Source organism: Ursus arctos, unplaced genomic scaffold (assembly GCF_023065955.2).
Source record: "Ursus arctos isolate Adak ecotype North America unplaced genomic scaffold, UrsArc2.0 scaffold_23, whole genome shotgun sequence".
Classification (NCBI taxonomy): domain Eukaryota; kingdom Metazoa; phylum Chordata; class Mammalia; order Carnivora; family Ursidae; genus Ursus; species Ursus arctos.
The window spans coordinates 34,277,628-34,305,245 of record NW_026622908.1 but is presented as its reverse complement, the minus strand read 5'-3'; the positions used below and the strand labels follow the sequence as shown (position 1 = coordinate 34,305,245).

Genomic DNA, 27,618 nt, shown 5'->3' with positions numbered 1-27,618 from the left:
TAATTACATAAGATACCTGATTCAAAGGGGAGGGGGGTGGGGGAATGGGATAGGCTGGTGATGGGTGGTAAGGAGGGCACGTATTGCATGGTGCACTGGGTGTTATACGCAACTAATGAATCATGGAACTTTACATCGAAAACCAGGGATGTACTGTATGGTGACTAACATAATATAATAAAAAATATTATTATAAAAAAAAAGAAAGATACCTGATTCAGCATAAATTATTAAGGTAAAGAGCACTTAATTTCCATATGAAAATAGAACTATAAATAATCGAGGAAAACAAGCAATGTTCAATTGGTTGAGTTAGACCAACCACACATGGACATCTCCACACTCTTTCTTGTAAACCTTAATCATGATTAGTAAGGCACAAAAGAAAAGGGGAGTTCTTATATTTAATCTCAACCAGTCATTTGCTAAAAGCAATCTAGTGACCTGTCGACTGTTAGAAAACTTAGGTGAAACCCACCCCAGTCATGGGTTATCTGTTATAAGCCATAAAGTTACCTGGCATTATCAAGGAAGAATGTGTTCAACGAGGGAAATGTGTTAATCAATCTTTGGTGGATTTTGAGCCAGATTCTTCACTTCTCCCTATACCCTGACTGTTGACTTATAACTTAACCATTTCACAAGAGGCAGATGTCTTTCTCACACCTTGACTTTGGGCTTGGCCATGTGATTTGTTTAACTCATAAAATGTTAACAGGTGAGACTCAGACAGGCACTTAAAATATGCTTTTCTTTTTCATACTTTATTGTGACTCTACTTACAACATAGACCATCAGCCAAATAGTGCAATAAAGATGACCTACATACAGGCCTGTAGACTGAGGTTTAGCTGATCTGCTTAGGTCAGTGTTGACTCTCAAGGGACCCTCACTTCGTATCACTGTATCAGTGGGGCTATAGTAGTCACTGCCTCTAAAGGATTGCTATTGTTACAACCCTCTGGAATTTATGATTGCTTCTTTTATCAATAAATAATTGATGCCTGGGTAAGAGCTATACATTGTACCATTATTAATCACCTGGTGGTTGTATTATATGATCGTAGGGAAAAATGAGTAAAAAATTCTTGGGATCTCTCTATATCATTTCTTACAACCTAAAATGAATCTAAAACTATTCCAATACAATTTTGAAAAAATGAATAAAACAGAACCACATTGACATAAATAGAAAAACTAGAGTGATGGGCATATATTTCCAAAATGTATATTATTTTCTAATGCTGGTATATAGAAAATATTTTATAATTGGGTATAGGACCAATTATAATTTACATTGTATTATGGATCTTTTAAGGGAGCTATATTTCTTATTTATGTTTGCTTTTCTGGGAATCTTCCAATACCAAGATGGTTCTTGTGGAATTAAATATGATTTCTGTTTTTAGAAATTTAGATTTTATGGGGCACCTGGGTGGCTCAGTTGTTAAGCATCTGCCTTTGGCTCAGGTCATGATCCCAGGGTCCTGGGATTGAGCCCCGTGTCGGGTTCCCTGCTCAGTGGGGAGCCTGCTTCTCCCTCTCCCACTCACCTTGCTTGTGTTCCCTCTCTCGCTGTCTCTCTCTCCCAAATAAATAAAATCTTTAAAAAAAAAGAAATTTAGATTTTATGTTGAACAGCTTTTAATGTTCTACTTTTATATGAAGAAGTAAACTCCCTTGTGATAAGCCATAACTCTTCTAACCATCTCAAAAATCTCATACTTCAAGTGACTTAAACTGAACTGAAATTTGGCCTGAGCAATTATGTGGTCATGTATATTGACACAGAAACCTTTGTATTCCAATTTATGAATCAAAAACTCGGTGTAAGTAGTCTGATCTTTTATCCCTAATATATGTAATTTTAAAGTTATTTTACTTAACATTAGTGTGAACAGATAGTGGACTGTCAAGTGAAGGGTTATCATAGACTTCTGTGTGATACTATTACTGAACAACTCTTACGTACTCTCAAAAAGAACTATTGAGCATTTGTGGCTTTACATTTTATTACAGAACAATTCAATGTTGATTAACTTCTTGACTGTCTCCTTCACATCTTTGTTCCTGAAGCTGTAGATCAGTGGGTTCAGCATGGGGATGACCACGGTGTAAAACACAGAAGCCACCTTGACCATGAGCCACGAACTTTTGGAGTCAGGAACACAATAGAGGAAGAGGATGGTCCCATGGAAGATTGTAATCGCGGTCAGGTGGGAGGCACACGTGGAGAAGGCTTTGTGGCGTCCCCCCGTTGAAGGCATCTTCATGACAGTGATAAAAATGAAAACATAGGAGGTAAGAATGATCATCAAGCTGCTTACTTCATTGAATGTGGCAGAGACTAAAATGATCTTCTGGCTGATGTAGGGGTCAGAGCAGGACACAGAGACGATGGCGGCGTGCTCACAGACGAAGTTATTTATGATACTATTTCCTCGGAAGGATAATTTCAGTAGAAAGTAGGTAAGAGTCAGAGAACAGACTATACCCCAGGAGTACGATGTGCCCACCAACAAGGAACAAAGCTTCTGAGACATGACAACCACGTAGAGAAGAGGGTTACAAACAGCCACGAATCGGTCATAGGCCATCACTGCCAACATGAATGTTTCTGTCACCACGAATATGCATGCAAAGAAGAATTGCATGATGCATGCTGTGAAAGAGACGGTTCTGTCTTCCACAACTAAGTTTTCTAATAGTTTGGGTGTAACTGCTGTGGAGTAACAGAAATCAACAAAGGACAGATGGCTGAGGAAGTAGTACATGGGGGTGTGGAGTTTAGGATTGATCTTGATGATCACGATCATGCCCAGATTTCCCAGCACAGTGACTGTGTAGATTGTCAGGAATATCAGGAAAAGTGGCATCTGGAGTTGTGGGTATTCTGAGAAGCCCAAGAGAATGAAAGTGGCTTCAGCACTCTGGTTTTCTTGGTTCCTGTGGGCAAAACGAGAAACCTGATTCAGAGAAATGTGAAGGAAAATCTGGATAAGACAGGTTACAGTGAGGAAATGGTGAGAAACTTAGTGATTACCCATAAATAGTATTGTAGAAAATACTTGATATTAACCTTTATTTTTAAAGCTGGAGATGATATTGGATAAAGGGTTAGTATCCAAAATATAAAAGAACTTATCAAATCCACCACCCAAAAAACAAACAATCTAATTTTAAAAAGGGCAGAAGACATAGACATTTTTCCAAAGAAGACATACAGGTGACCAACAGACACATGAAAAATCCTCGACGATCACTGATCGTCAGGGAAATACAAATCAAAACTACAATGAGATATCACCTCACACCAATCAGAATGGCTAAGTTTAACATCACAGGAAAAGGGTGTTGGCAGGGATGCAGAGAAAGGGGAACCCTCTTGCATTGTTGGTAGGACTGCAAACTGGTGTAGCCACTCTGGAAAACAATATGGAGGTTCCTCAAAGAGTTACAAATAGAACCACCCTCTGATCCAGACATTGCACTACTAGGCCTTTACTCAAAGGATACAAAATTACTAATTTTGAGGGATTCGTTCACCCTCATGTTTACAGCAGGATTATTAACAATAACCAAATTATGGAAGGAGCCTAAATGTCCATTGGCTGATGAATGGATAAAGAAAATGTGGTCGATCTATATACAATGAAATATTTTTGGTCATAAAAAAAGAATGAAATCTTGCCATTTGCAACAACATGGATGGAGCTAGAGTGTATTATACTAAGTGACATCAGTCAAAGAAAGACAAATACCATATGATTTCACTCATATGTGGAATTTAAGAAACAGAACAAATGATCATAAGAGGGAAAAAAGATAGAGGCGGACCAAGAAACAGACTCCTAATGATAGAGAACAAACTGATGGTTACTAGAGGGGAGATGGGTGGGAGGATGAGTTAAATAGTTGATGGGGATTAAGGAGAATTGTGATGAGAACCGGGTGTGTTATGTAAGTGTTGAATCACTAAATAGTACACCTCAAACTAATATTACACTGTATGTTAGCTAGCTGGAATTTAAATAAAAACTAAAAAAATAGCTAGAATTTACTAATATCGCCATTACAAGATGAATATGAAGTTTGTGCAAATAGAATAATAAAAGAAGGCAGTCAGGGGTGAAAGAACAAAAACAGAATTGTCTTTGATAAATTTCAAATGATCAGACTCAGGATCCTCATAGACAGCTGGCTTTTTGAGAAGGACCTGTCTAGTTTTTCATGAATCGGAGTTTACTTAAAACGCTTGTCTTGGAGGAAATACATCATAAGTGTCTACAATCTCTTCCCTGCTTAACCTGTTTAACTATGAAAACTTAGAATTCAAAAGAAAATTAATGACCCAAAGAAATGACCAAGTTACATTTGTTTTTACTCTTGAAGCTGCATTTATTTTTGAATTCCCTTTCCAGAGAACTTATATGCAGTCACACATTTCTCTCCCCATATTTTAGCTATGTCCTGCGGATGAATAACATACTCGATCAGCCACATTTACCTAATTATGGAAAATCATAAAAATCTATTACCCTTTCTGGGTATATTGTAATTCCAGGTATTTGGTGAAATGTGTGAAGAAACAAACTTACTTATAACGTGTACAGACTATTTTTATTGTGCTGGAGATCTTTCTACCATGTTGTCATCAAACTTAGTCTACCACAAAACCTCCAAAGATGGGTCACGACTTCCTCAAGTGTACAGGGTGGTTGTTACTTGGTTAGGGTTTTTTGTTTTTTTTTTCCTTTTTGGCATTGAGCTGGTTTCATAAACATAAATGTAATCCTTCTTATACCCTATTCTCTTAATTTCTTACAATAATTTTACCCCCAGTTGATCCTTTACTGATGGCCATGGTCATACTCTTTATACCATTATCAAAAAGTGATACTTTTTGATACACATACACATACTCGTATTTTATTAATTCAGTAAATGTTATTGAGTATGTGAATGAGTAAACTCTAGGCATATAATACACATGTATTGAGGTAAAAGCTTATAATAACGCTGAAGAACTTAGGCTTCCCTATTAAATCAGTTTCGCACAGAATGCGCTGAAACACATCTTGAGTCCTACAAAACAAGTAGAAATAGCAAAGCTCCAAGGGACTTAAACTTCCTCAATTAGCATAAAATGAGGACATTCGGGGGAAGAAAGGAAGCATTAGATTCTTTTCTTAAATTGCCCCCATATTCCTCCAAAATGACTGAATCACCTTTTTCTGCCAATGCAATTAGTTATTCTCAGAGTCACTTCCTGACTACTTCCTGAAATCTAAAATAGCACAAAGCATAGAAGGGAAGACCATTCCACATAGAATTCTGTGAAAATTCTATGTCTTATTATGAACTGAAATTAAAGTCTCTGTGGTTTTCACTCAGTTGCTATGATTTTACCCTCCAGGACCGTATATAGGACTTACAAGTATGCAGGAAAACATATATACAAAGATATCATTCCCACACCCCTGCACGTTTTCTTCTCCAATTGCTCTTTTAAGAGTTCTTTGATACTTGTGACTTCATCTTCCACCACATTTATCATCATCTCCTGAAAATATTTTTCAATTTAATATAAAACTCATTAAATACAAATTCTGTAACTGAACATACTTCCTCCAAAATCTGTATTGGTTCCATATGGCTGTGGCAAGAAAGTCTGAGCAGCTCGGGATTGAGAGGGAAATCATCCCCATCAAATACAAACATAACCGGAAGTCTGTATCTCCCACTCCCTCACCTATTTTGTCCATACCCCCAGCCCTTCACTCTGGCAACCATCGGTTTGTTCTCTGTGTTTATAGGTCTCATTTTACTTTCTGTTTGTTTACTCATTTGCTTTGTTTTTTGGATTCCACGTATGAATGACATCATATGGTATTTGTCTTTCTCAGTCTGACTTATTTCACTTAGCATAAGCTCCATCCACGGATGATATTGTGATGGTATCGTATGGTTGACAGAGGGTAGCTACGCTTGTGGTGAGCGCAGCATAACATACAGAGATGTTGACTCTGTTGTACACCTCACACTAAATCAATGTAACCTTGTGTGTCAACTATACTCAAAAAAAAAAAGATAAAGATAAATGTAATTTCTAATGTATATTTAGCTCATTCTCATGCACATCTCTTTTCCACACATGTAACTTTCCACTCCACCTCCCTCACTCTGTATTTATACCAACAGACTTGGGGTAAAAGTTCACAGTCCCCCATTTAGCTCTGGGAGGTGTCCACCAAGTTCAGCTGACGGACAGCACAGTATGCTCTGCATACCGTCCCCTTCCTTTCCAGTGACATCTGTCATGCTTTCTCATTGCATCCACTATGTACCTAGCACTCTAAGGGACAATTTAAAAACTATAAAATTATAAAATAGGGCCTTATCTTCAAAATTGTTCTTCTTCTGAGAATTAATCTGAGGAATGATACATACTACCAATGATATATGACAACATACAATTCTTATTGTAACTAAAATTTAATTTGTGTTTATAAAGACAGGTAATATCATGATCCAGAAAAACTAAAACTACTTCTTAGTGATTAAGGATAGTGAATAATAATAAATGTGGTTAAAGACAAAGAACTGAGTATTTCTACTTATCTGAACTAAGTCTCAGGACAGTTAGATTATTAGCACACATTATTTTCTTTCTAAAGTAACACAAAATAGGAATGAATCAACTCACCTGAGTGCAGAATAATTTGGCTTATTCATTTACTGAAAAAGACTCCAGGAAACTTACTGCTGAGAATTCAACTTAAAAAAAAAATAGTAACAAACCTGAAAATAAAGTAAAAGAAGTCTTCAGGACATTGTAATGAATATTTCAGGGAAATGCTTTTTCCCTCTAATCTATTAAAAATAAACTCGGAGATGACAGAGAGAAAGGGAGACCAAAAAGCTAAATCCTAACACCAAACTTATCTAACTACATATATGCCGCCAAGACCTTAGGGATGTTAACCCTTGAGAATATACTAATGTTGCCTTGGATGGCACAAACATGGCAATTAGACGAAGTAACGTCCCATGTGACATTTTGGTCATATATGATTTCTTCTGAAGACTGGGGAGTCATTTCGTCATGAACTTTAATCCATGGGTCATTTGTTTATTATTTATTTATTTTTTTAAGTATGTTCCACACTCAGCATGGAGCCCAACATGGGGCTTGAAATCACAACCCTGAGATCAAGATGCTTAACGACTGAATCACCCAGGTGCCTCTCCATCAGTCTTTTAAAGATGTTGAACCAGACAATATGTCTTGAAATACCTGTAAAATACAGAAATGTACCAAAGTCGGCTTCTGTGCAACAATCCAGAGATAAATGCTCTTATCTTTGTTGTATTTGTGGATTTCCCTCTCCATAAGGTTATACACACATAATTATACACACTATATATCAGTGTGTATCTGGATATAAAATTTATACAATAAGTATCATATTATATAGTTATATTGTTTATTATCCTTCTAAAAATTTAGCATTATATTGTGAACTTCATTTTCTATGAAAACCGCTGATTTTCTTAAGCTACTAACAGTTTGCATCACTCTTCCAAATGGGACCATGGTACTTTTCAATGTTTACATTTATTATTAAAACTGAAAAAAGCTATTACGCTATTTTTCATTTTATAATCTGGGTTTATGGAAAGAATAATATATCTATTATTTCAGATGCTGCCGTGTCTTAACATATAAACATCTCAATCTCAGTGACTTGATGTGACAGGACAGGTGTCAGCAAACTTTTTCTGTAAAGAGCCAAACAGTTAATAATTTAGGCTTCGTGGGCCATAGAGTCCCAAGTTCCACTATTCAGCGTTGCAGCATGGATGCAGCCATAGGCAGTGCATAACTCAATAGGCATGGTTCTGTATCAACAAAATTTTATTTATTTGAGATTTTATTTTTAAGTAATCTGTACATCCAATGAGGGGCTCAAACTCACAACCTGAGATACAGAGTCCCATTCTTTACTGACTGAGCCAGCCAGGCAGCCCTAAAATTTTATTTATGAAAAAAACAGTAAGTCAGATTTGATGTGTGGGACATATTTATGCAATAGAAATTTATTTCTTGATTGTGTAAATTTCAAAATTATTTCCAGATCAGTAAGCACATGTCTTCTGCATAGCGATAGAGAGACCTAGGCTGCTTCCAGATTGTGACTTATAATAATGTAATTACAACATAATGAGGGAAACAGTAATTTGCTTGAAAAGATACTGCACTTTTCTGCATTGTTACTATGCATAAGGTTTTTCTGTTTTGTTTTGGTTTGGTTTGGTTTTAATTTAAGCTTGGGTTGAGCACACTAGAGGTACTCTTTAGAAGTTGAGATAATTGTATAATTCCAACATCTTTCCTGATTGGCAAAATCATAATAGGACTTTGAACTTCAGTCTGAACTGTGATGTTAGGATGGGATTACAGGGACAAGAGAAAAAAATAAAAATAAAAGACTTTTTAATCAGAGGAGGTAGTCTGAGCCTAGGTAGGAATTTGGATGTTCATGTTTCTATCGAGTAGAAATAGTTTATGCAGGTAGCAGTACAAGATAAGACTGGAGAATCAGAGGAGCCAGATTGTGTCAAGAATGCAATTGGGATTAGTGTGGGTTGTTGAACCTTGCAATAGGGTTTCATGCCAACAGGGCAAGAATGGAATACTGAAGAGCTTGGCATTGAAGGTATAGGTATTGTGAATAAAACTGATGCAGTTCTAACATTATAATCACAGCGTTCAGTTTGGCTGCATTGATGGATCATGTAGACAGATGGAGGAAGGGAGCTTTATGTTCTTGACAGCAGGAGTGACTTTAGAGCAAGAATGCTGATAAAACTCCACGATGTCTTTCTGTATTTTCCATATTCTGTGACTAATCCTCAGATTGGTGTCGAGCTCTCTCACAAAGGTCACTTATTTTGGTGTTCTCAAAATACTCTATTGTTTTTAAGTTATCATTATGGTTTGCAAAACCCAGAACTTATACTAACAGGTTGGTTTAACTGCCCATCCAATGAAAGTAATGATTACAGTAATTAAATAGGCATACTCTGATCTTGCTAACATAAAGATGTGGTTCAATTCAAGCTTTGTTAATTTTTGTCTGTAAACGAAAAGACCTTTCATACAAATGCATATAAATATATAAAGATAGCATATTAAAGGAAGTAAGGAGTTCTATTCAAAATAGCCTCCCAAATCCATCTATGATAATATAAATATATAGATACAGATGTAGACATAAATAGGTATCTATAGATACAGAAACCTTTGAGAATGGGAATATACATTATATGCCCATGACTACTCTCTATCTAGGATAACTTTTAATTATAGTAATTACAGGCAATTTTCTTCATCATTCCCTGATCTAAACGGGGTTTCTGGTATGGCCTATATTTCAGAAACGATTAAAGAGTTAAGGCAAACTCGATAATGAATCTCTTAAATCCCAATCTGGTATTATTTCTTATTACACAGGAGGCACTCTTTTAAAAAGGTTATCCTACGCAAACAATGAATCATGGAACACTACATCAAAAACTAATGATATACTGTATGGTGACTAACATATCACAATAAAAAAAGAAAAAAAAGAAAAAAAATTGATCCTAAGTTGGCATAATGAGAAAGAAACGTTGGTTTCAATTTCCTCCAACATTGCAAATTTGGTTCTCATCTATTTGCGTTTTTGTTTACAACCAAATTACATTGCAATTGGTGGATTTTTTTCTCATATGGTCAAAATAGCAGTTTCTTTTCCTTACAAGTGAAACAAATAGAATATCCACTAGATGGCAGGGTGACACCAAAATTTAAATCAAGACACTAAAATCTCTGTATTAATTGCTTTAAAGAGAGTAAGAGAAACAAAGAGAAAACATGTTCATAGCTTGAATATACTTTGAGGATTATTCATTCCACATACCTTACTTTCAGAGACAAGGGAACAAATTTTCAAAGATGGTAAATCACTTGACAACATTTAAGCACTGACTCGCCTTTATCCTTTTTTTTTTACATTTATTTATTTTGAGCTAGAAGTAATGTGTTAACTTTTGATCACTTACACAATCATTGAGTCTGAAGAATAAAGAATGTTAATAGTTTATTGCAATTTATTTGTAATGAGTAAATACACAAATCCAAAGGGTATTAAGAATATATAAGGATTTTAGCATAAAGATAAAAATCCTTACAAAAATAGAAACCTTCCTAAAAATAAAACGCAAACAAAACAAACTAAATGGTGAAAAAACATTTGTCTATTTATATATACACATGAGTGTCATGTCCACGTATATATGTATATGCATGAATATGATGTAAAATACCAAGTCTGACATACAATACTACAGAATGGAAACAGAACATATTGATTATATTAATAGATTCAATGACAAAGTTAAATCCAACACTGTTCTATATACCAGAGAAACTCAAAAGCAAAGAGATTCAGCAAAGTTAAAATTAAGGAATAAATTAGTACATTCTTAATTAGTTTCTTTGTTTTCACAGAAAATATTCTGACTGATTCGAGTCCTTCGAAATTTGCTGTGGTTTGCTTTGTAATCCCGCAAATGCTCAATTGTGATAGATTTTCTCTGTGCACTGAGAAACATGTGTGTGTTCTGTTCTTGTTGGGAGTCCTACTCTATAAAAGTTAAGTCAAATATACAAATTATGTCATTTAGAACTTTTGAAGACCTATTGTTGAGTGCATGGACACTCAATTGTAATCTGTTCAATTGTACATGAGCACTTATAAAAATTGACCAAATTTTAACCCATCAGCAAAACACAATAAATGCAACAAAATAATAAAAATGTAAATAGCATTCCTTGAACACTATTAAAGCAAAGTATAAATTAATAACAGTGTTTATAAAAAAAGGCATTCCATTTAAAAATGTAAAAGCATGTCATTAGATATTGACAGTGGAATAATCTAGACCATAACTGCAAAATTACTGTATAAGGCAGTTATAAGAAGAAATTACATGGTATTGCATATTGATATCAATAAAATGAAAATAAATAAAAGGCTTGTTCCACTCAACAAGCCTTAGAAAAAGGCATTTAAGATAATGACAATTCTTAAAGTTTTATCTTTCCATCCATTGTCCCACAAACCATTCAGACAAGGGAAAGCGAATAAATAACCCACACGTTTTACACCACGTTGAGGAAGATAATCCTTTGAAGCAGACGTTACATGGAAGTAGAGCAATATTTATCAAAAGTTAACTATCTTTGGATGTCACATTACCATAATTCTATGTGTACATGGTGGAGAATCTGAACCATCAGTTTAGAACAGAAGAAAGAGAAGTGGAGGTTCTATTAGTAGGACGAAACAAATAAAATCAATAATGAACTCCCACTTACATAACCCAAATTTGCAAACAGATCCAAAGCCCCATAAGAAACATCATTGGCTATAGAAGAAAGGGTAGCTATTGTATGGAACTTGAGGTGAACAATTTGTCAGAAATTCTTTCTAAGGGAAATGAGGGAAGGAAAATGAGGACAGTAACCTTAGAGCTGCAATGGTTAAGAGAAAGGAGGAGTAAGATAAATAAATTAAATTAAGAATCCTCTAAAAGCAAGATAGAAGAAATGTGAGTGTGTGCACATGTGTGCACACACACACACACAAATCCATGAAATTGACAAACATTAGGTAGACTGACAAAAAAAAAAGGTAGACTGACAAAAAAGCGTTAAGTAGATTGACAAAAAAAGACAAAAATAACTAAAATCGGAAATGATAAAAGGGACTCAGCGTTTGGGTGGCTCAGTTGGTTGAGCTTCCGACTCTTGATTTCAGCTCAGGTAGTGATCTCAGGGTCGTGAGATTGAGCCCCACACTGGGTTCTGTGCAGAGCATGGGGCCTACTTGAGATTCTCTCTCTCCCTGTCCCTCTGCCTACCCTCTTGCTCATGCAAACTCTCTCATTAAAAAAAAAAAAAAAAAAAAGAAAAGAAAAAAAGAAATGAAATGAAAGAAGGGACAGTGTTAATACCTTACAGAAATAAAGAGGATTACAAGAGAATATAATTAACAATTATACACCAACAGTAACACAACCTAGATGAAATTGACAAATTCTTATAAACACCCCAGTTGTCTAAACTAACTCTGGAGGTAGAAAATCTGAAGACCTAATAGTGAAGAGATTGAATCCATAACCAAAACTTTTCAAGAAAGAAAAGCCGTAATCATAGTTTCAACTACTGTGAACTCTACTAAACATTTAAAGAATGAGCACCAATCTTTCTCAAACTCTTCTGAAAAAAAGGGGAAAAAAGTGAACATTCTTTCTCATCTTAAGAAACGACCATTACTCTGATACCAAAGAGAAAGATTAAAAAATCACTAGAAAAGAAAATTACTGAGCAATATTCCTTATGAATATGATGAAAAAATTCTCAACAAAATACTAGCAACCAAATTCAATGGCACACTTAAAGTCTTAGATACCAAGGCCAAGTATGATACATCCCAGGAATTCAAGACTCCATCTAAAAATTGCTAGTACTCATACAGGAAGTCAGCAAAGTGGCAGGATATAAAAATTAATGCACAGAAATCAGTTGTATTTCTATACACTAACACATAGACAGAAGAAAGAGAAATGAAGGAATCAATCCCATTTACAATAGCAGTAAAAACTATAAGATACCTCAGAATAAACCTAACCAAAGAGGTAAAGGATCTATACTCTAAAAACTCCAGAACACTTATAAAAGAAATTGAGAAAGACGCAAAGAGTTGGAAAAACATTCCATGCTCGTGGATTGGAAAAATAAATATTGTTAAAAGGTCTATGCTACCAGAACAATCTACACATTCAATTTCAAACCCTACCAAATACCATCAACATTTTTCACAGAGTTGGAATAAATAATCCTAAAATTTGTATGGAACCAGAAAAGATCCCGGATTGCCAGAGAAATGTTGAAAAAGAAAACCAGAACTGGTGGCATCACAATGTCAGACTTTAGACTATATCACAAAGCTCTAATCATCAAGATAGTGTGGTACGGGCTCAAAAACAGACACATGGATCAATGAAACAAAATAAAGAACCTAGTAATGGACCCCCAACTCTATGGTCAACTAATCTTAGACAAAGCAGGAAAGAATATCCAATGGAAAAAGGACAGTCTCTTCAATAAATGGTGCTGGGAACATTGGACAGCCATATATAAAAGAAGGAAACTGGACCATTTTCTTACATCATACACAGAGATAAACTCAAAATGGATGAAGGACCTAAATGTGAGAGAGGAATCTATCTAATCCTAGAGGAGAACACAGGCAGCAACCTCTGTGACCTTGGACGCAGCAACTTCTTGCTAGACATATCTTTGAAGGCAAAGGAAACAAAAGGAAAACTGAACTATTGGGACTTCATCAAGATAAAAATCTTCTGCACAGTGAAGGAAACAGTCAAGAAAACGAAAAGGCAAACTATTGAATGGGATATTATATGCAAATGACATATCAGATGACTCAACACCCAAAAAACAAATAATCCAGTCAAGAAATGGACAGAAGACATGAACAGACACTTCCCCAAAGACATACAAATGTCAACAGACACATGAAAAAATGCTCCACCTCATTTGGCATCAGGGAAATACAAATCAAAACCACAATGAGATACCACCCTACACCGGTCAGAACGGCTAAAATTAACAAGACAGGAAACAACAAAGGTTGACGAGGATGTAGAAAAGGGGAAACCTGTTTCCCTGCTGGTGGGAATGTAAACTGGTATCTGGAAAACAGGATGGAGATTCCTCGAGACATTAAAAATAGAGCTACCTTATTACCCAGCAATCTCACTACTAGGTATTTACCCCAAAGATACACATGTAGTGATCTGAAGGTGCACCTGCACCCCAATGTTCATAGCAGCAATGTCCACAATAGCCAAACTGTGGAAAGAGCTGAGATGTCCACTGACAGATGAATGGATAAAGAAGATGTGATATACATAAACAATGGAATATTACTCAGCCATCAGAAAGGATGAGTTCTTACCATCTACATGGACATGGAGAGAACTGGAGGGTATTATTCTAAGTGAAATAAGTCAATCAGAGAACAACAAGTATCATATGGTTTCACTCATATGTGAAATATAAGAAACAGCACAGAGGATCCTAGAGGAAGGGAGGGTAAAACTGATTGGGAAGTCATCAGAGAAGGAAAAAAAAAACCATGAGAGACTCTTAAGTATAGGAAACAAACTGAGGGTTGCTGGAGAGGAGGTGGGTGGGGGGATGGGGTAATTGGATGATGGGCATTAAGGAGGGCATGTGATGTGATGATCACTGGGTGTTATATGCAACTGATAAATTATTGAATACTAGATCTGAAACTAATGATGTACTATAGGAGGGCTCATATATGAATGAATGAATGAATGAACAAACAAACAGTAGGTAAAGGTCTTGAATAGACATTTCTCCAAAGAAGATGTGTAAATGGGAAAAAAAGCCCATGAAATGGAGTTCACCATCATTATTTACTAGAGGAATGCGCATGAAAACCACAATGAGAAACCACTCCATACTAAGATATCAATAGCAATGATAATAACAAACAGATGTTGCCAAAGATGTCTAGAATTTGGAACCCTTATACAGTGCTGGTGGGAATTTAACTGGTCCAGCCACCATAGAGTAGGGTTTGTTGGTTTCTCAAAATGTTGTAAGTAAAATTACCACATAACACTACTAGTGATATGCCTAAAATTATTAAAATTAGGGACTCAAATAGATTTCTATATATCAATGTTCTTGGCAGCATTTTTCAAAATAGGCAAAAGGTGAAGACAACCCGTGTCCACCCACAGACAAAGGATAACAAAATGTGCTATATGCCTACAATGGATTACTATTCTTCCATAAAAAGGAATGAAATTCTGACACATGCCGCAACACGGATAAACCTTGAAAATGCCATGCTGAGTGAAATAAGCCATACACAAATGGACAAATATTGTATGAATCCACTTATATGAAATATCTAGATGAGGCAAATTCATAGAGACAAGTCAATCGGAGGATACCAGGGGCAGAGGGAAGGATGATGGGTACATAGTTTCTGTTTGAGATGATGAAAAAGTTTTGGAAATATACTGTAAGGGTCATTGCACAACACTGTAAATGTAATTAATGCTCCTGAATTATGCACCGAAAGTTGCTGAACTGCCAAATTTCAAATTTGAGGAATATGGCCTATGGCTCTTGAGAAAAATTGTATCAGAGAGGATATGGTTACTGAGAAATCAATTGTAAGACAAAAATAAAGCACAAAAAGTGGGGCCTGGGTGGCTCAGTCGTTAAGCATCTACCGTCGGCTCAGGGCGTGATCCCGGAGTTCTGGGATGGAGCCCTGAGTCAGGCTCCTCAGTGGGAAGCCTGCTTCTTCCTCTCCCACTCCCCCTGCTTGTGTTCCCTCTCCCGCTGGCTGTCTCTCTCTCTGTCAAATAAATAAATAAAATCTTTTAAAAAATAAATAAAGCACAAAAAAAGACTTGGGAATATCTTACATTCCAGGGATGTGGTGTATAAGGGGATTGCTTGGATGAATTTTTGACAGAAAAGTCAACAGCCAAGGAAGGAAAAGGAAAAGACAACAGATTGTGGTAACTTATCAAAAAGTTTTATTAGGGGTGCCTGGGTGGCTCAGATGGTTAAGCATCTAACTTTTGCTCAGGTTATGATCTTGCAGTCCTGGGATGGAGCTCTGTATTGGGCTCCCTGCTCAGTGGGGAGTCTGCTTCTCCCTCTCCCTCTGGCCCTCCCCCTACACATGCTTGCTTGCTCTCTCTCTCTCTCTCTTTCTTTATCTCAAGTGAATAATAATATCTTTAAAAAATAAAATAAAAAGTTTTTATTAGACAACAGGAGATGCCTGCTGAAATATTTAGCGTCCTCTGCAAACTGTAAATCGAGGCAACATTAATGTTTTCCTTTTATCTACAACCCAGAGTTTTCTTTGCTTTCTAATTTTTTCTGAAGTGCCAGGTCTTTCAGGTTATCAGATTTTCTGTATAACTACACCCATATTAAATGGAATATGAGCTGGTCTTCGTTTCCATATACACACAGGAAAAATTTCACTTGATTAACAGAATTATTTTTAGGTATTGGAATAAAGTTAAAACATTTTTTTTTTTTAAAGATTTTATTTATTTATTCGACAGAGATAGAGACAGCCAGCGAGAGAGGGAACACAAGCAGGGGGAGTGGGAGAGGAAGAAGCAGGCTCATAGCGGAGGAGCCTGATGTGGGGCTCGATCCCATAACGCCGGGATCACGCCCTGAGCCGAAGGCAGACGCTTAACCGCTGTGCCACCCAGGCGCCCCAAGTTAAAACATTTTTAAACATTAAAAAATAAAAGTTCAGCTTCACATTGGTCAAATTATCCCAATGGGAATTTGTAACCTCACAGATACACTGCAATAAATTTCTGCAAGTTAGGTATCTCCCAGGTAAAGCCGTTTTGGAATCAGACAAGAACCATGTGTATTGTCTTTGTTTTCATTTCCCCCGGAGAATGCCATAAAGTGCTATCTGAGGAGCGATAAAGAGTAGTTGCCAAGATAAATGCTGAAGACATCAGTTTCTTCCTCTACTGAGTTTTAAAATATACCTGGGGAGACTCCTGAATTTGCTTTGGAAGAAAACTGGTCACCTTACCTTAGAGAGCTGGTAAGTTGTAGTTTCAGGATTCTTTGGAACAGTCTAGAAAATGAAATTTATTAAGACACATTCATTGACTTTATTGCTTGATTCTGAGTGTGGTGGTTTTGAATCATTGTACGTACCCTAGATGTAAGCCAAATATCTGGTGACTTGGACACAAGTTAAGTTTTATTTAACCAACCCAAAATTATTCACTGTCCTTAGATCAGAAAGAACTATTATTTTAGAATTTATTGTTAAAATATCAATTTAAGGATTATTTATGCCTTGACCGATGTTTATTGGAAAACTTCAGCCATAATTTATATACAATAAACTATTGAAACTATTGCTTCCTCTATCTGGTAATACAGAATATCTCTGTGGGCATATTTTGTGACAATCCCTATATGATAATTTATCCTCTCTGTGTCAATTGCATAAAGGAATTCAAAACATCACAGTGCTAATTGTTTTGGTTTTTTTCATGACTTGAGATAATTTCAAGGGAAATAAATAAAACAGAAAGTTAGTGATTTGTATTTTGGTGAAGGATACAGAGAAAATCTGAAAAGGAAAACTCAAGAAATACAGAGTGTAACAGATAGCCCAGATTTGGCAGAATCAGAATAGGTGGTGTTTAAATACAAAACTGAAAAATGGCCACTTGACCATTCGTACTTCTTGTTAATCGTCTACGTCATATCTGTAGTCTGTGTTTTTCAGTTTTGTATTTAAACACCACCTATTCTGATTCTGCCAAATCTGGGCTATCTGTTAAAGTGGGAAGTGGATAAAGATGATCTTCCTATGCCTCCAGCATGGGTGAAAGAGTGGGGAATAAAGCACAGCCAGGTTTATATCTGCATTTTGGGGGCCACTAAGGTAGGAGACTGCCACTTTTGGGGAAAGAGACATGAGTGTTAACATATCAGACTCCACTCAAGCGTGGCATCTCCACAGTAAGCCAATGGACTAGTAAGGAATGAGGGAATGTTAGAGGGAGGAGATTTATGTGACTACCAAATAGTTTTTACTAACAAACAGGCACTGGTAGAAATCAAAAGGACCTTTCTAAATGGTTACCTATCTATCTCTGTCATTCAGAAATCACTCTGATTATAAATATTCTGTATTTTTATATCTCTTCAATATAAGAAAAATTATAATGATAATGATATATAATTAAAATGAACTTCCATTTCCTTCTTTTAAACATTGAAAGTAAATTTATTCATTGATTTGGTAAATGAATACTAATTACTTAAAGTGATCAAACTATAATGTGTGGCTATAGAGAGAAAAGAAATAGAAAAAAAAAATTTTTTTAAAGATTTTATTTATTTATTTGACAGAGATAGAGACAGCCAGCGAGAGAGGGAACACAAGCAGGGGGAGTGGGAGAGGAAGCAGGGGTCATAGCAGAGGAGCCCAATGTGGGGCTCAATCCCAGAATGCCGGGATCACGCCCTGAGCCGAAGGCAGACGCTCAACCGCTGTGCCACCCAGGCGCCCCCCAAAAATGTTTTAATACGTGCTGGGGCCAGCTGTCATCTAGTTGATTAAATTATGAATGATTATCTTATTCATCGAATTCTTCACAATTCATGATTTAATTATCTAGTCACAGTCTTACTATGGAGGAATCAGATAACTATCTTACTATTTAGAACTTGAGTGCAGCAGAGGTAATTTCAGGTTTTGCCCATCAAGCCCAATCTGGCACATAATAAGCATGAATTCATTCATTCATTCATTCATTCGACTTTTTTCAGTTTGACAGGAGATGAAATTTATTTTCCTTACTTGATTGATTAAAAATGAGGTTCAGAAAGGTCATATAATTTGTCCAAAAATCAGACACCCAACAGATTCAACACAGATCTGAAAGACATACAATTTTATTTTGTTTTGTTTTGGTTTTCCATTGGGTCCATTTATGCAGTGGCACTAACACTCACCAAGATTCCTTTAGAGAGACAAGCCAAAGCATTTAACAATCAGACAAAAATATGCAATATGAAACAAAGTCGTTAGTTCTAAGTTGGAAGGATTTGGAATATTGGAGCGTGAGTTGTACGGTGGGCTGCAGGAGTCTGTAAAATCTCTCTGGAAATAAGGGGAGTGGAATGGACTCTGATTGTACAGGGCCTGATTGGGAATGGTAAAGGTCCAGTCAGGGGGCTGCAGAGAACCCGTAGGCGTTTCAGGGAAGAATACTTAAATTTAAGCCTATAGGCACAGCCAGAGATTCCTGCGTACCAAAGTACATAAAGGAACCAGTGTTTAGGGAGTTTAAAGTAGCAAGCTATGAAGGACCAGGGAAAGGGATCCTGAGAAGAAAGGCCATTTTGTTGTGATTGTGCAATTAAGTGATTGTGCAATTAACTCAGTTGACCTTGAAGGGGATAAGAGAGGCAGCAATCTGAAGCTTAGTTGAAATTTATTCTGGTGTGTTTGGAAGAAAGGCAATGAGCCATCAATAGCCAGCTGCTGACTCCTCCTAACAGAGGTCAGAATTGCAGATAGGTCAGTCCCAGAAGTTTCCTTAAAGATCTAGTTTAACACCCACAGTTCACTTAGGGTTAAACTGAATACATAAACGGAACACAGCCTATTAAAATCATCCAGTTAAGAAGTAATAGAGCTAGATGAAGGAGATAATGTTTTGTTCTATTTTACAAACAGCCCAGTGGTTTAAGGGATATTTACTGATATTACTAACATTACTATCCATGCTTTAAAATTATGAAATGAATCTTGTCTCATATAGGAATCATCCCTTCTTAGCTTTCTATAGAAATACTTGAAAATAGGGGAAATGATACACTTTCAAGCGACTCAGGAACATAGATTATAGTGTTTGGGTCATGTACTATGTAGATTTTGTATTTCAAAAAGTAAATTAGATAATGTCTTTTTCACATCTTTTTCTCCCCATCTTTCTAACAAAATGGATTGGGTGCATTCACATGATTATACTTTTTAAAAGAACAGTGTGTTTTGTCTGCAATATCTGAGTATTTGCTAAAACAAACTATCTGCATTTTTAAAAGTCTTGTTTATTTTCCTGATAATCCCTAATCATTCTATGTATTTTCCACTTTGGGTTCGAAAACATAATCTTAACAAAATTGCACTTGCACCATATTTTTCAAGTGTGATTTAATCTGCTCCCTGACAAAAAGTTCCTTGCATATTATATCTAGCAGAAATGTAGACTGCCATTAAGGCAAAAAAAATCGAGAAAAACTTAAGTTCATCGATCAGCTCTGGAGCAAGTTGATCACGAAGTAACGACTAGATCGTAATTAAAACTTTAACTTGTAGTCCCTTTCCCTAAATCACAAGAATAGAATATTTGGGAAAAGTTATACTAGAGTGCTAAATTCTTTTAAGTTATTGGGAATAATTTTAAAAGCCTAAAATGTAATTGTTAATTGAATGAGATGGCTTATTTGACCACTATCAGTATCCCTTCTTCATTTTATGGCATAAAAGATACCAAAATATCAGTTTGTGACAATTGATGTTAACTCTCATGCACTGGATAGATTTCTATGTTTTTCTTTTCAAAACCCAACTTTTGGAGCTTTATGTACATAAATTTGAATGATAACTCCACTGAAAGGCAAAAGGGGAAGGGAAGCGTTATAGTTTTGAAAATCAATTGTGAATATGTTGGTCCTGAAGTTACAAATAATTAACACAAAATGTTTTAAATACTAAGGTTAGTGTCCTATATAGCTGAAGCAGAGAATTGATGGTATACTGTAGTGGGAAGTTGAAAGCTTATTTCTCAAAAATTCTTCCTGAATCTATTGATGACATTTGAAATCTACCAACGAGAAAGGTATTTCTCTGTCCTGAGGTTTAATAGTTGTTACCAAAGAGACATTAATAGAGCTGATCGTACAATACTTTATTATAGTGAGAGGGAGGCAAATGCAATGGCAATGAAAGAGAAAAGAAGGAAAGGGATATTAAGACTGGCAATGTGCTAAGTGAAGATAGCACACACTTTCAGGATGGGTGGTTAGGAAAAAGTGAACAATTTATGTACATCAATTAAAAAAAAGCCAATTTATGCAAGTGAGTAGGGCTTTACAGGGAGACCCTAAAATCCAAACTCTACCTACTACCATTATCTTCAAATGCCTTGATTAATGTCAAAGGCATTTGAGATGATAAAGTTTTGATAAATAGAGATATTCATACTTTTCTTGTTATCCATTTATTGACTACGAAATATAATCAATCCTTCATTTGTAAATTAAGCATATTTACAAATGAAGCACAAGAGAAATAAAACTGATTATACCCATGTATAAATACTTCAGAGTTCTAAATATATTGGTTGGTTTTTCTCTTTATTCCCTTTCCACATGGGACATGCGGCAGGAAATTTCTCTCATATAACATTATCCACCTATTATACTACATAAATTTGCATTTTTGTGTGTTTTCTCTCAATGTTTCATTTCTATTTCTCAATAATAAAGAATGAGAACAGCAAGGAGATTTATTTTTCTTTCTCTAAAATACCGTTTTTGTCATTCTATTGAGGCCTATTATCCAGTGATGTTTTATAATACATGTTAAGAATGATTACATAATATACTGTATTTTACAATGTTAGTCTTCATCTCAGGCACCTAAGACATTTATCACTAATTAATATTTTCAAGAAAGTGACACAAAGACCTGCAGAAAAGCCTTCATTGATAACATTTAGATTTCTATTTTCTTCAACCTTTGAATGCTTTCCATTATAGTCTGCCTCTTACCAACGAAAGGTATGTCTCTTCATATTTAAATATATATCATAAGAATTCATAATTTATCTTATTTCAGGTAGCTACACACTGCTCTGGATCATGGAAAATAGGAATAACATCACAGAATTCATTCTTTTAGGACTTTCTCAGAAAAAGGAAATAGAAATCCTCTGCTTTTTACTGTTCTTACTTTGTTACATTGCAATTTTGATTGGAAACCTGCTTGTCATGATTTCTATTACCTGCAGTCAACTCATTAACCATCCGATGTATTTCTTCCTGAGTTTCCTCTCCCTGGCAGACCTTTGCTACACCTCCACTGTGACCCCCAAGTTAATCATTGACTTGTTGGCAGAAAAGAAGGTCATTTCCTACAATGGCTGCATGACACAGCTCTTTACCATGCATTTCTTTGGGGGGATTGAGGTCTTCATCCTCACTGGGATGGCCTACGACCGCTACGTGGCCATCTGTAAGCCTCTGCACTACACACTCATCATGAGCAGGTGGAAGTGTGATGCCATGATTGCAGCTTCCTGCTTTGGTGGATTCCTACATTCCTTTGGTCAGTTTCTCCTTGCCATCATTTTACCCTACTGTGGCCCCAATGAGATAGATCACTTCTTCTGCGATGTGTATCCTTTGCTGAAGCTGGCCTGCTGGGATACAAGTAGAATCGGTCTCCTAGTCGTTGCCAATTCAGGACTAATGGGTCTGGTGACTTTTGTCGTCTTGCTGGTATCGTATGCTGTAATCCTATATACTGTCAGGTCCTACTCTGCAGAGAATCGCCACAAAGCTCTTTCCACATGCAGTTCCCACATCACTGTGGTGGTTCTCTTTTTTGCTCCTTTACTCTTTATTTATATTCGACCAGCAACTACGTTACCAGAAGACAAAGTGTTTGCTCTTTTTTATACTGTCATCGCCCCCATGCTCAACCCTCTCATCTACACACTAAGAAACATGGAGATGAAGAATGCCATAAGGAAACTTTGGTGCCGCATCATGGGAAGTAAGGACATAAATTAAAAGGCATCCCTGATTTTCACTACAGAGTTTATTAAATACATGACTTCTTTACTATGAAACCTTTAAAATGCATAATGCTTTCCTCTGTGTCTTGTATGTAGCAACGTGTGTAGCCCCAAATATGAGCAAAAGATTGGATTTCCCAGATTTACCCAGGCTCCTCTCTGCTGTGTTTCTTTTTTAGTTGCCTTATTTATACCTCCTCTGCCCCATTGACCCTTTGTGCAACTAACTTAGCTATTTATCAGCAGACTACCCAAGGCAGTGTGCCACACAAATCAGCCCTGCAAGCCCACATAGGTCATTTTGGGGTATGGCTACATTCAATGAAGCCAATTCTAGCCACCAAACAATGCTAAAAAAAAATTCTGAACTTTTACTTGCACTATTAAAGAATGTTCTAACATATCTAATTCAGGTGCCACAACAATATTTTTCAAAAAATTCTCCTTCTATTCTGATCGTTTTGTAGCCAGTGGCATTCTGGAGCACATGCCCGACACCAGCCCTTCATCCCAAGCCCCATATCAAAACCTTTTGTTTTGCTTTAAGGCACTTGCTCTCCCAGCTCTGTTCATATATAAACTAACTGCATTTCTCTGGCTAATTCTAGCAACTTTCTCTGAAGATATGGGGTATAAGGATGGGAAAAGTTGAGGAACACTCCCATATTAATGTCACATTCCTGTTACTGGTGAACTTACATTTTCCAAGCGGAAAATATCACTTAAACTCAATGATGTGGTTTTTTAGCCCTGCAAAAGTTAAAGGCAGGTTTTGTTTTGGTTTTAGTGGTAATTGAAAGTCACCCTGGAGAAAATTAATATATGCCCCAAATCAGTAACACCTAGGTTTAAAATCAGGCCATTGGATATTTAATCAGAACAGAGGAGAAACTCAAAGTTGCTTGGAAACTTTCAGACTTGAAATGCTTGCAGAAGAATCTGTGTCAGGCTGATATAAAAGACATACTAAAAAGAGATGGGTTACAATTTATTCTTAAGGCTTTCCTAAAATGGGTGCAGAACATAAAGAGAAAAATAGTAGAGTGCTGTGATTCAGTTTAAAATACCCAACAAATGAAAGTGAAAATATCACAAGCTAAAAATTCTTGAAAAATATACCAAAATACTTTCTTAGTTGTTCTTTGTCTAATTCTCGATAGCTATACCAGAGCTCCTAAGAAGTGATGTGGGGAGGGTGCCTGGGTGGTTCAGATGGTTAAGAATCTGCCTTAGGTTCAGCTCATGATCTCCAGGTCCTGGGATTGAGCCCCATGTCAGGCTCCCAGGTCAGTGGGGAGTCTGCCTCTCCCTCTCCTTCTGCTTCTCCCCACTGCTTGTGCTCTGTCTCTGTCTCTCTCTCTCTCTCTCTCTCAAATGAATTAAAAAAATCTTAAAAAAAAAAAAAAAGAAGTGATGTGGGAAACAGAGGCAGAAGAAAAATTACTAAATTTCCTTACTATCTATAGCCCATTGACAAGTCCTTGAAACAGGCAGAGTGGCATTCCTTGTGGCACTCAGCTTCCTTGATGTTAATAGCTTGCTAAGGGCAAAAGACAATCTTTTTTTTTTTTTTAATATTTATTTTGTTTTATTAGTCACCATACAGTACATCCCCAATTTTTGATGCAATGTTCCATGATTCATTATTTACATATAACACCCAGTGCACCATGCAGTATGTGCCCTCCTTAATACCCATCACTGGCCTATCCCAATCCCCTACCCCCTCCCCTCCAAAACCCTCAGTTTGTTTCCCAGAGTCCATAGTCTTTCATGGTTCATTCCCCTTCTGTTTACCCCTCCTTCATTCTTCCCTTCCTTCTCCTACCGATCTTCCTATTTCTTACGTTCCATAAATGAGTGAAACCATATGATAATTGTCAGGACCCTGTAAGTCTGCTGTAGCATATAAAAATTCCTTTGGAAACTTCCTTTATCTTTACCCCCACCACCCCCAGATACATGTTGGCAATCATCCCCCAAGCACATGACCCACTGATATACATCTGAAGGGTCTCATGACTGAGTTTTTACTAACAGTAATAAATGACCTTTCCCAACAATAACAAGCCCCCTAAAGATCCTGGAAACCTTGTTTCCAAAATACCTGGGAGGCTCATGCTATCCCTAACCCCCTCCCAACTTGAAAGGATACAATGGGCCACTCCTCATGACCCCAGAGCAGCTCTTTTTGCCCACGGGTCCTGTCCCTGTACTTTAACAAAACCACCTTTTTGCACCAAAGATGTCTCAAGAAGTATTTCTTGGCCGTTGGCTCCGGACCTCACCTATATTCAAAACTACATCAGAAGGGCTTGAACAGGACATGCCAGAGGACAGCAGCAGAGCCAAAATGTAAAAGATCACTTTCTGGTATACAATAAGCAGAGTCTCTGGCACGAAGACCAGCAAAACCTTGAACTTGGACGCTGTTTCAGAATCTTTGTCTTCCAGGCCAGCCGGACTTGTATGACTGAAAAATAAAACTTCTCACCTTCTCAAGAAAATGTCTTTGTCATCACCTCATTGATTTTCCTGTCTTTCTCTGCAAGAGCAATTATTCTCTCTCCAGTGGGATCATTGATATCTGCATAAAACTGTAGGGATAAATGATGAGATTCTTTACAATTTAGTGAATGTCCTTCTTAGCTCTTTCATTCATATGAACCACCTTTCACTGTCTTTGACCAGAATATTTCACAACGTTATAGATACAGAAGTTAACTCATAGAAAATAATAGGAATGCCTGTTCATAGAAATGCAAATTATGTCCAATGAAATGCAATTGATTGGAGCCTTGTGGATATTTTGCTAGTTTTGCAGCCACTTATAAATTGATTTCAGCATTCTTTCCCAGACTATAAATGTGTGGAACATATTGTTGTTGTCTGAACCAGTGATAACATCTTACTGGTTTCTGCATTCAATACTGAGTTAAATAAAACCTTTGATGTGTTTGTTCATTATTCGTACAAAAATCATGATTATATCCTCTTTTAAAATTTGTTCTTTAACAAAATAAACTTTCATCTAAAATAAAAGGGGGGTGCCTGGGTGGCTCAGTCGGGTAAGCATCTGCCTTCAGCTCAGGGTCCTTGGATTGACCCCCATTTGAGCCCATGTTTGGCTCCCGGCTCAGCAGGGCGTCTGGTTCTCTCTCTCCCTCTCTCTCTGCACCTAACTCCATTCTTGCTGTCTCTTTCTCTCTCTCTCTCTCAAATAAATAAATAAATCTTTACAAAAAAAAGAAAGAAAGAAAGAAAGAAAGAAAGAAAGAAAGAAAGAAAGAAAGAAAGAAAGAAAGAAAAAGAAAGAAAGAAAAAAAGAAAAAAAATTACATTTACATGTTATTTCAAGATTTGCTGTTTTTATAATATCATTTCCTGGTCTAAATCTTTGAGATATGATTCTATTGGTGTTTATTTTACGGCTTTAATTAAAGTTATATGATTTTCTTTCTATTGATCCACAGCTTCCCTTAGTAAAATGTATTTGTAAATTACTTGTTGTTTTTTTACTATTTTAAATAGAACCTCTTCTTTCCTTTTCTATGTTTTATTCCTAGATTAAATACAATCTATTTATTTGGTGTGTACATATCTTGGATCTAAATACCTTAGCAATTTTCTTACTAAATCTAGATATTTTTACCATTTTTTCCCTTTCATAGAATTACAGTCTACCCCATTTTATAGATGAATAAAGCTGTCTCACAGAATTTTAGTGTCTTTCTCACTAAATTAGTAGCTAAAAATTTATCTCTAATTCTCAGTTCAGGGCATGCTTCACCAAATCATTGCAGCCATTGGTTGATTTAAAGAAAGTCACCTATGAGATAAACTGTTTCCAGGCTGCAAGCATAATACTGTAATTTTATAAGATACATTATTTATTTCTGGAGCATATAAACATTTGTAAAAAGCTCAAAAAATTTTTCAGTTTGAAAGGAAGAGACCACATGCTAAATTAGGAAGTAATGAAGGAGTTTTAACACTGCAACAGCTGGTAAAGTTAGGGCATTGAGATAAACTTAAATTAATTAAGGAAAAGGAGAATTTAATGCTATGGTCCAAGAACTGAGGAAGTGGGATCTGGAATAGTATAAATGTAGTCTAAGTTTACCAGGCTCTGAATCAGGTCTCCTGAACACTATTTTGAAAACAGAAAAAGATGAAAAGTGAAAACAAATGTTACTTAAAAATGAACAAATTATACTAATTTCTCTCTTCCATAAAGGATAGGGGATTGAAATTCAAGGCTTTCCCAATTGCTTTGTATTCAGAATAGAGAGAGCTAGAATTGATGAAACTTAATTTAGTGAGCAAAAGTAGTCCCAAAGGAGAGTAGAGGGTAAAAAGTTCATTGAAGGAAGTAGATATTGGAGAAAATAGAGCAAAATGGTAAAGATAAGGTACTTGTAAGAAATACCTCAATACTGAAGGGCTTTAAAATATTTTACCATGATGTAAAATCTCTTTATTACTTTAAGCCTATAGGAAAGTCTCCCAGAACCAGTAGAACAGTTGGTGTTTGAAACCAAACATTCTGGGTTTAGAGCCCCCCCACATCTCCCAACACACCTATTGCCTATATAAGGTACATAATAATATTTCTAATAAAGAAATTGAGATATACTGTAAGAATTATAAGTCTCGATGAAGTCCCACAAGCTCATTTTATCTTTTGTTTCTCTTGCCTTTGGAGATGTGTCATGAAAAACGTTGCTGTGGCCGATGTCGTAGAGGTTGCTGCTTATGCCCTCCTCTAGGATTTTGATGGATTCCTGTCTCACATCAAGGTCTTTCATCCATTTGGAGTTTATCTTTGTGTATGGTGTGAAGGAGTGGTCAAGTTTCATTCTTTTGCATGTAGCTGTCCAATTTTCCCAGCACCATTTATTGAAGAGACTGTCTTTTTTCCACTGGATGTTTTTTCCTGCTTTGTCAATGATACTACAGATAAAAGACTGGTATCCAAGATCTACAAAGAACTTCTCAAACTCAATACACGAGAAACAAATAAACAAATCAAAAAATGGGCAGAAGATATGAATAGAC

At 36.3% G+C, this 27,618-nt stretch overlaps 2 protein-coding genes across 2 annotated transcripts; one reads left to right on the top strand and one right to left on the bottom strand.

Annotated features, from left to right (window-relative positions):
- Positions 1-2,003: 2,003 nt before the first annotated feature.
- Positions 2,004-2,939, bottom strand: LOC113246482 (olfactory receptor 5D13-like). The gene has a single exon (XM_026487080.4). The coding sequence runs from the start codon at positions 2,874-2,876 to the stop codon at positions 2,004-2,006; it is 873 nt and encodes a 290-aa protein (XP_026342865.4). The 5' UTR covers positions 2,877-2,939.
- An 18,683-nt stretch (positions 2,940-21,622) lies between these two features.
- On the top strand, positions 21,623-22,555 carry LOC113246481 (olfactory receptor 4P4-like). The gene has a single exon (XM_026487079.3). The coding sequence runs from the start codon at positions 21,623-21,625 to the stop codon at positions 22,553-22,555; it is 933 nt and encodes a 310-aa protein (XP_026342864.3).
- The last annotated feature ends 5,063 nt before the right edge of the window (positions 22,556-27,618 follow it).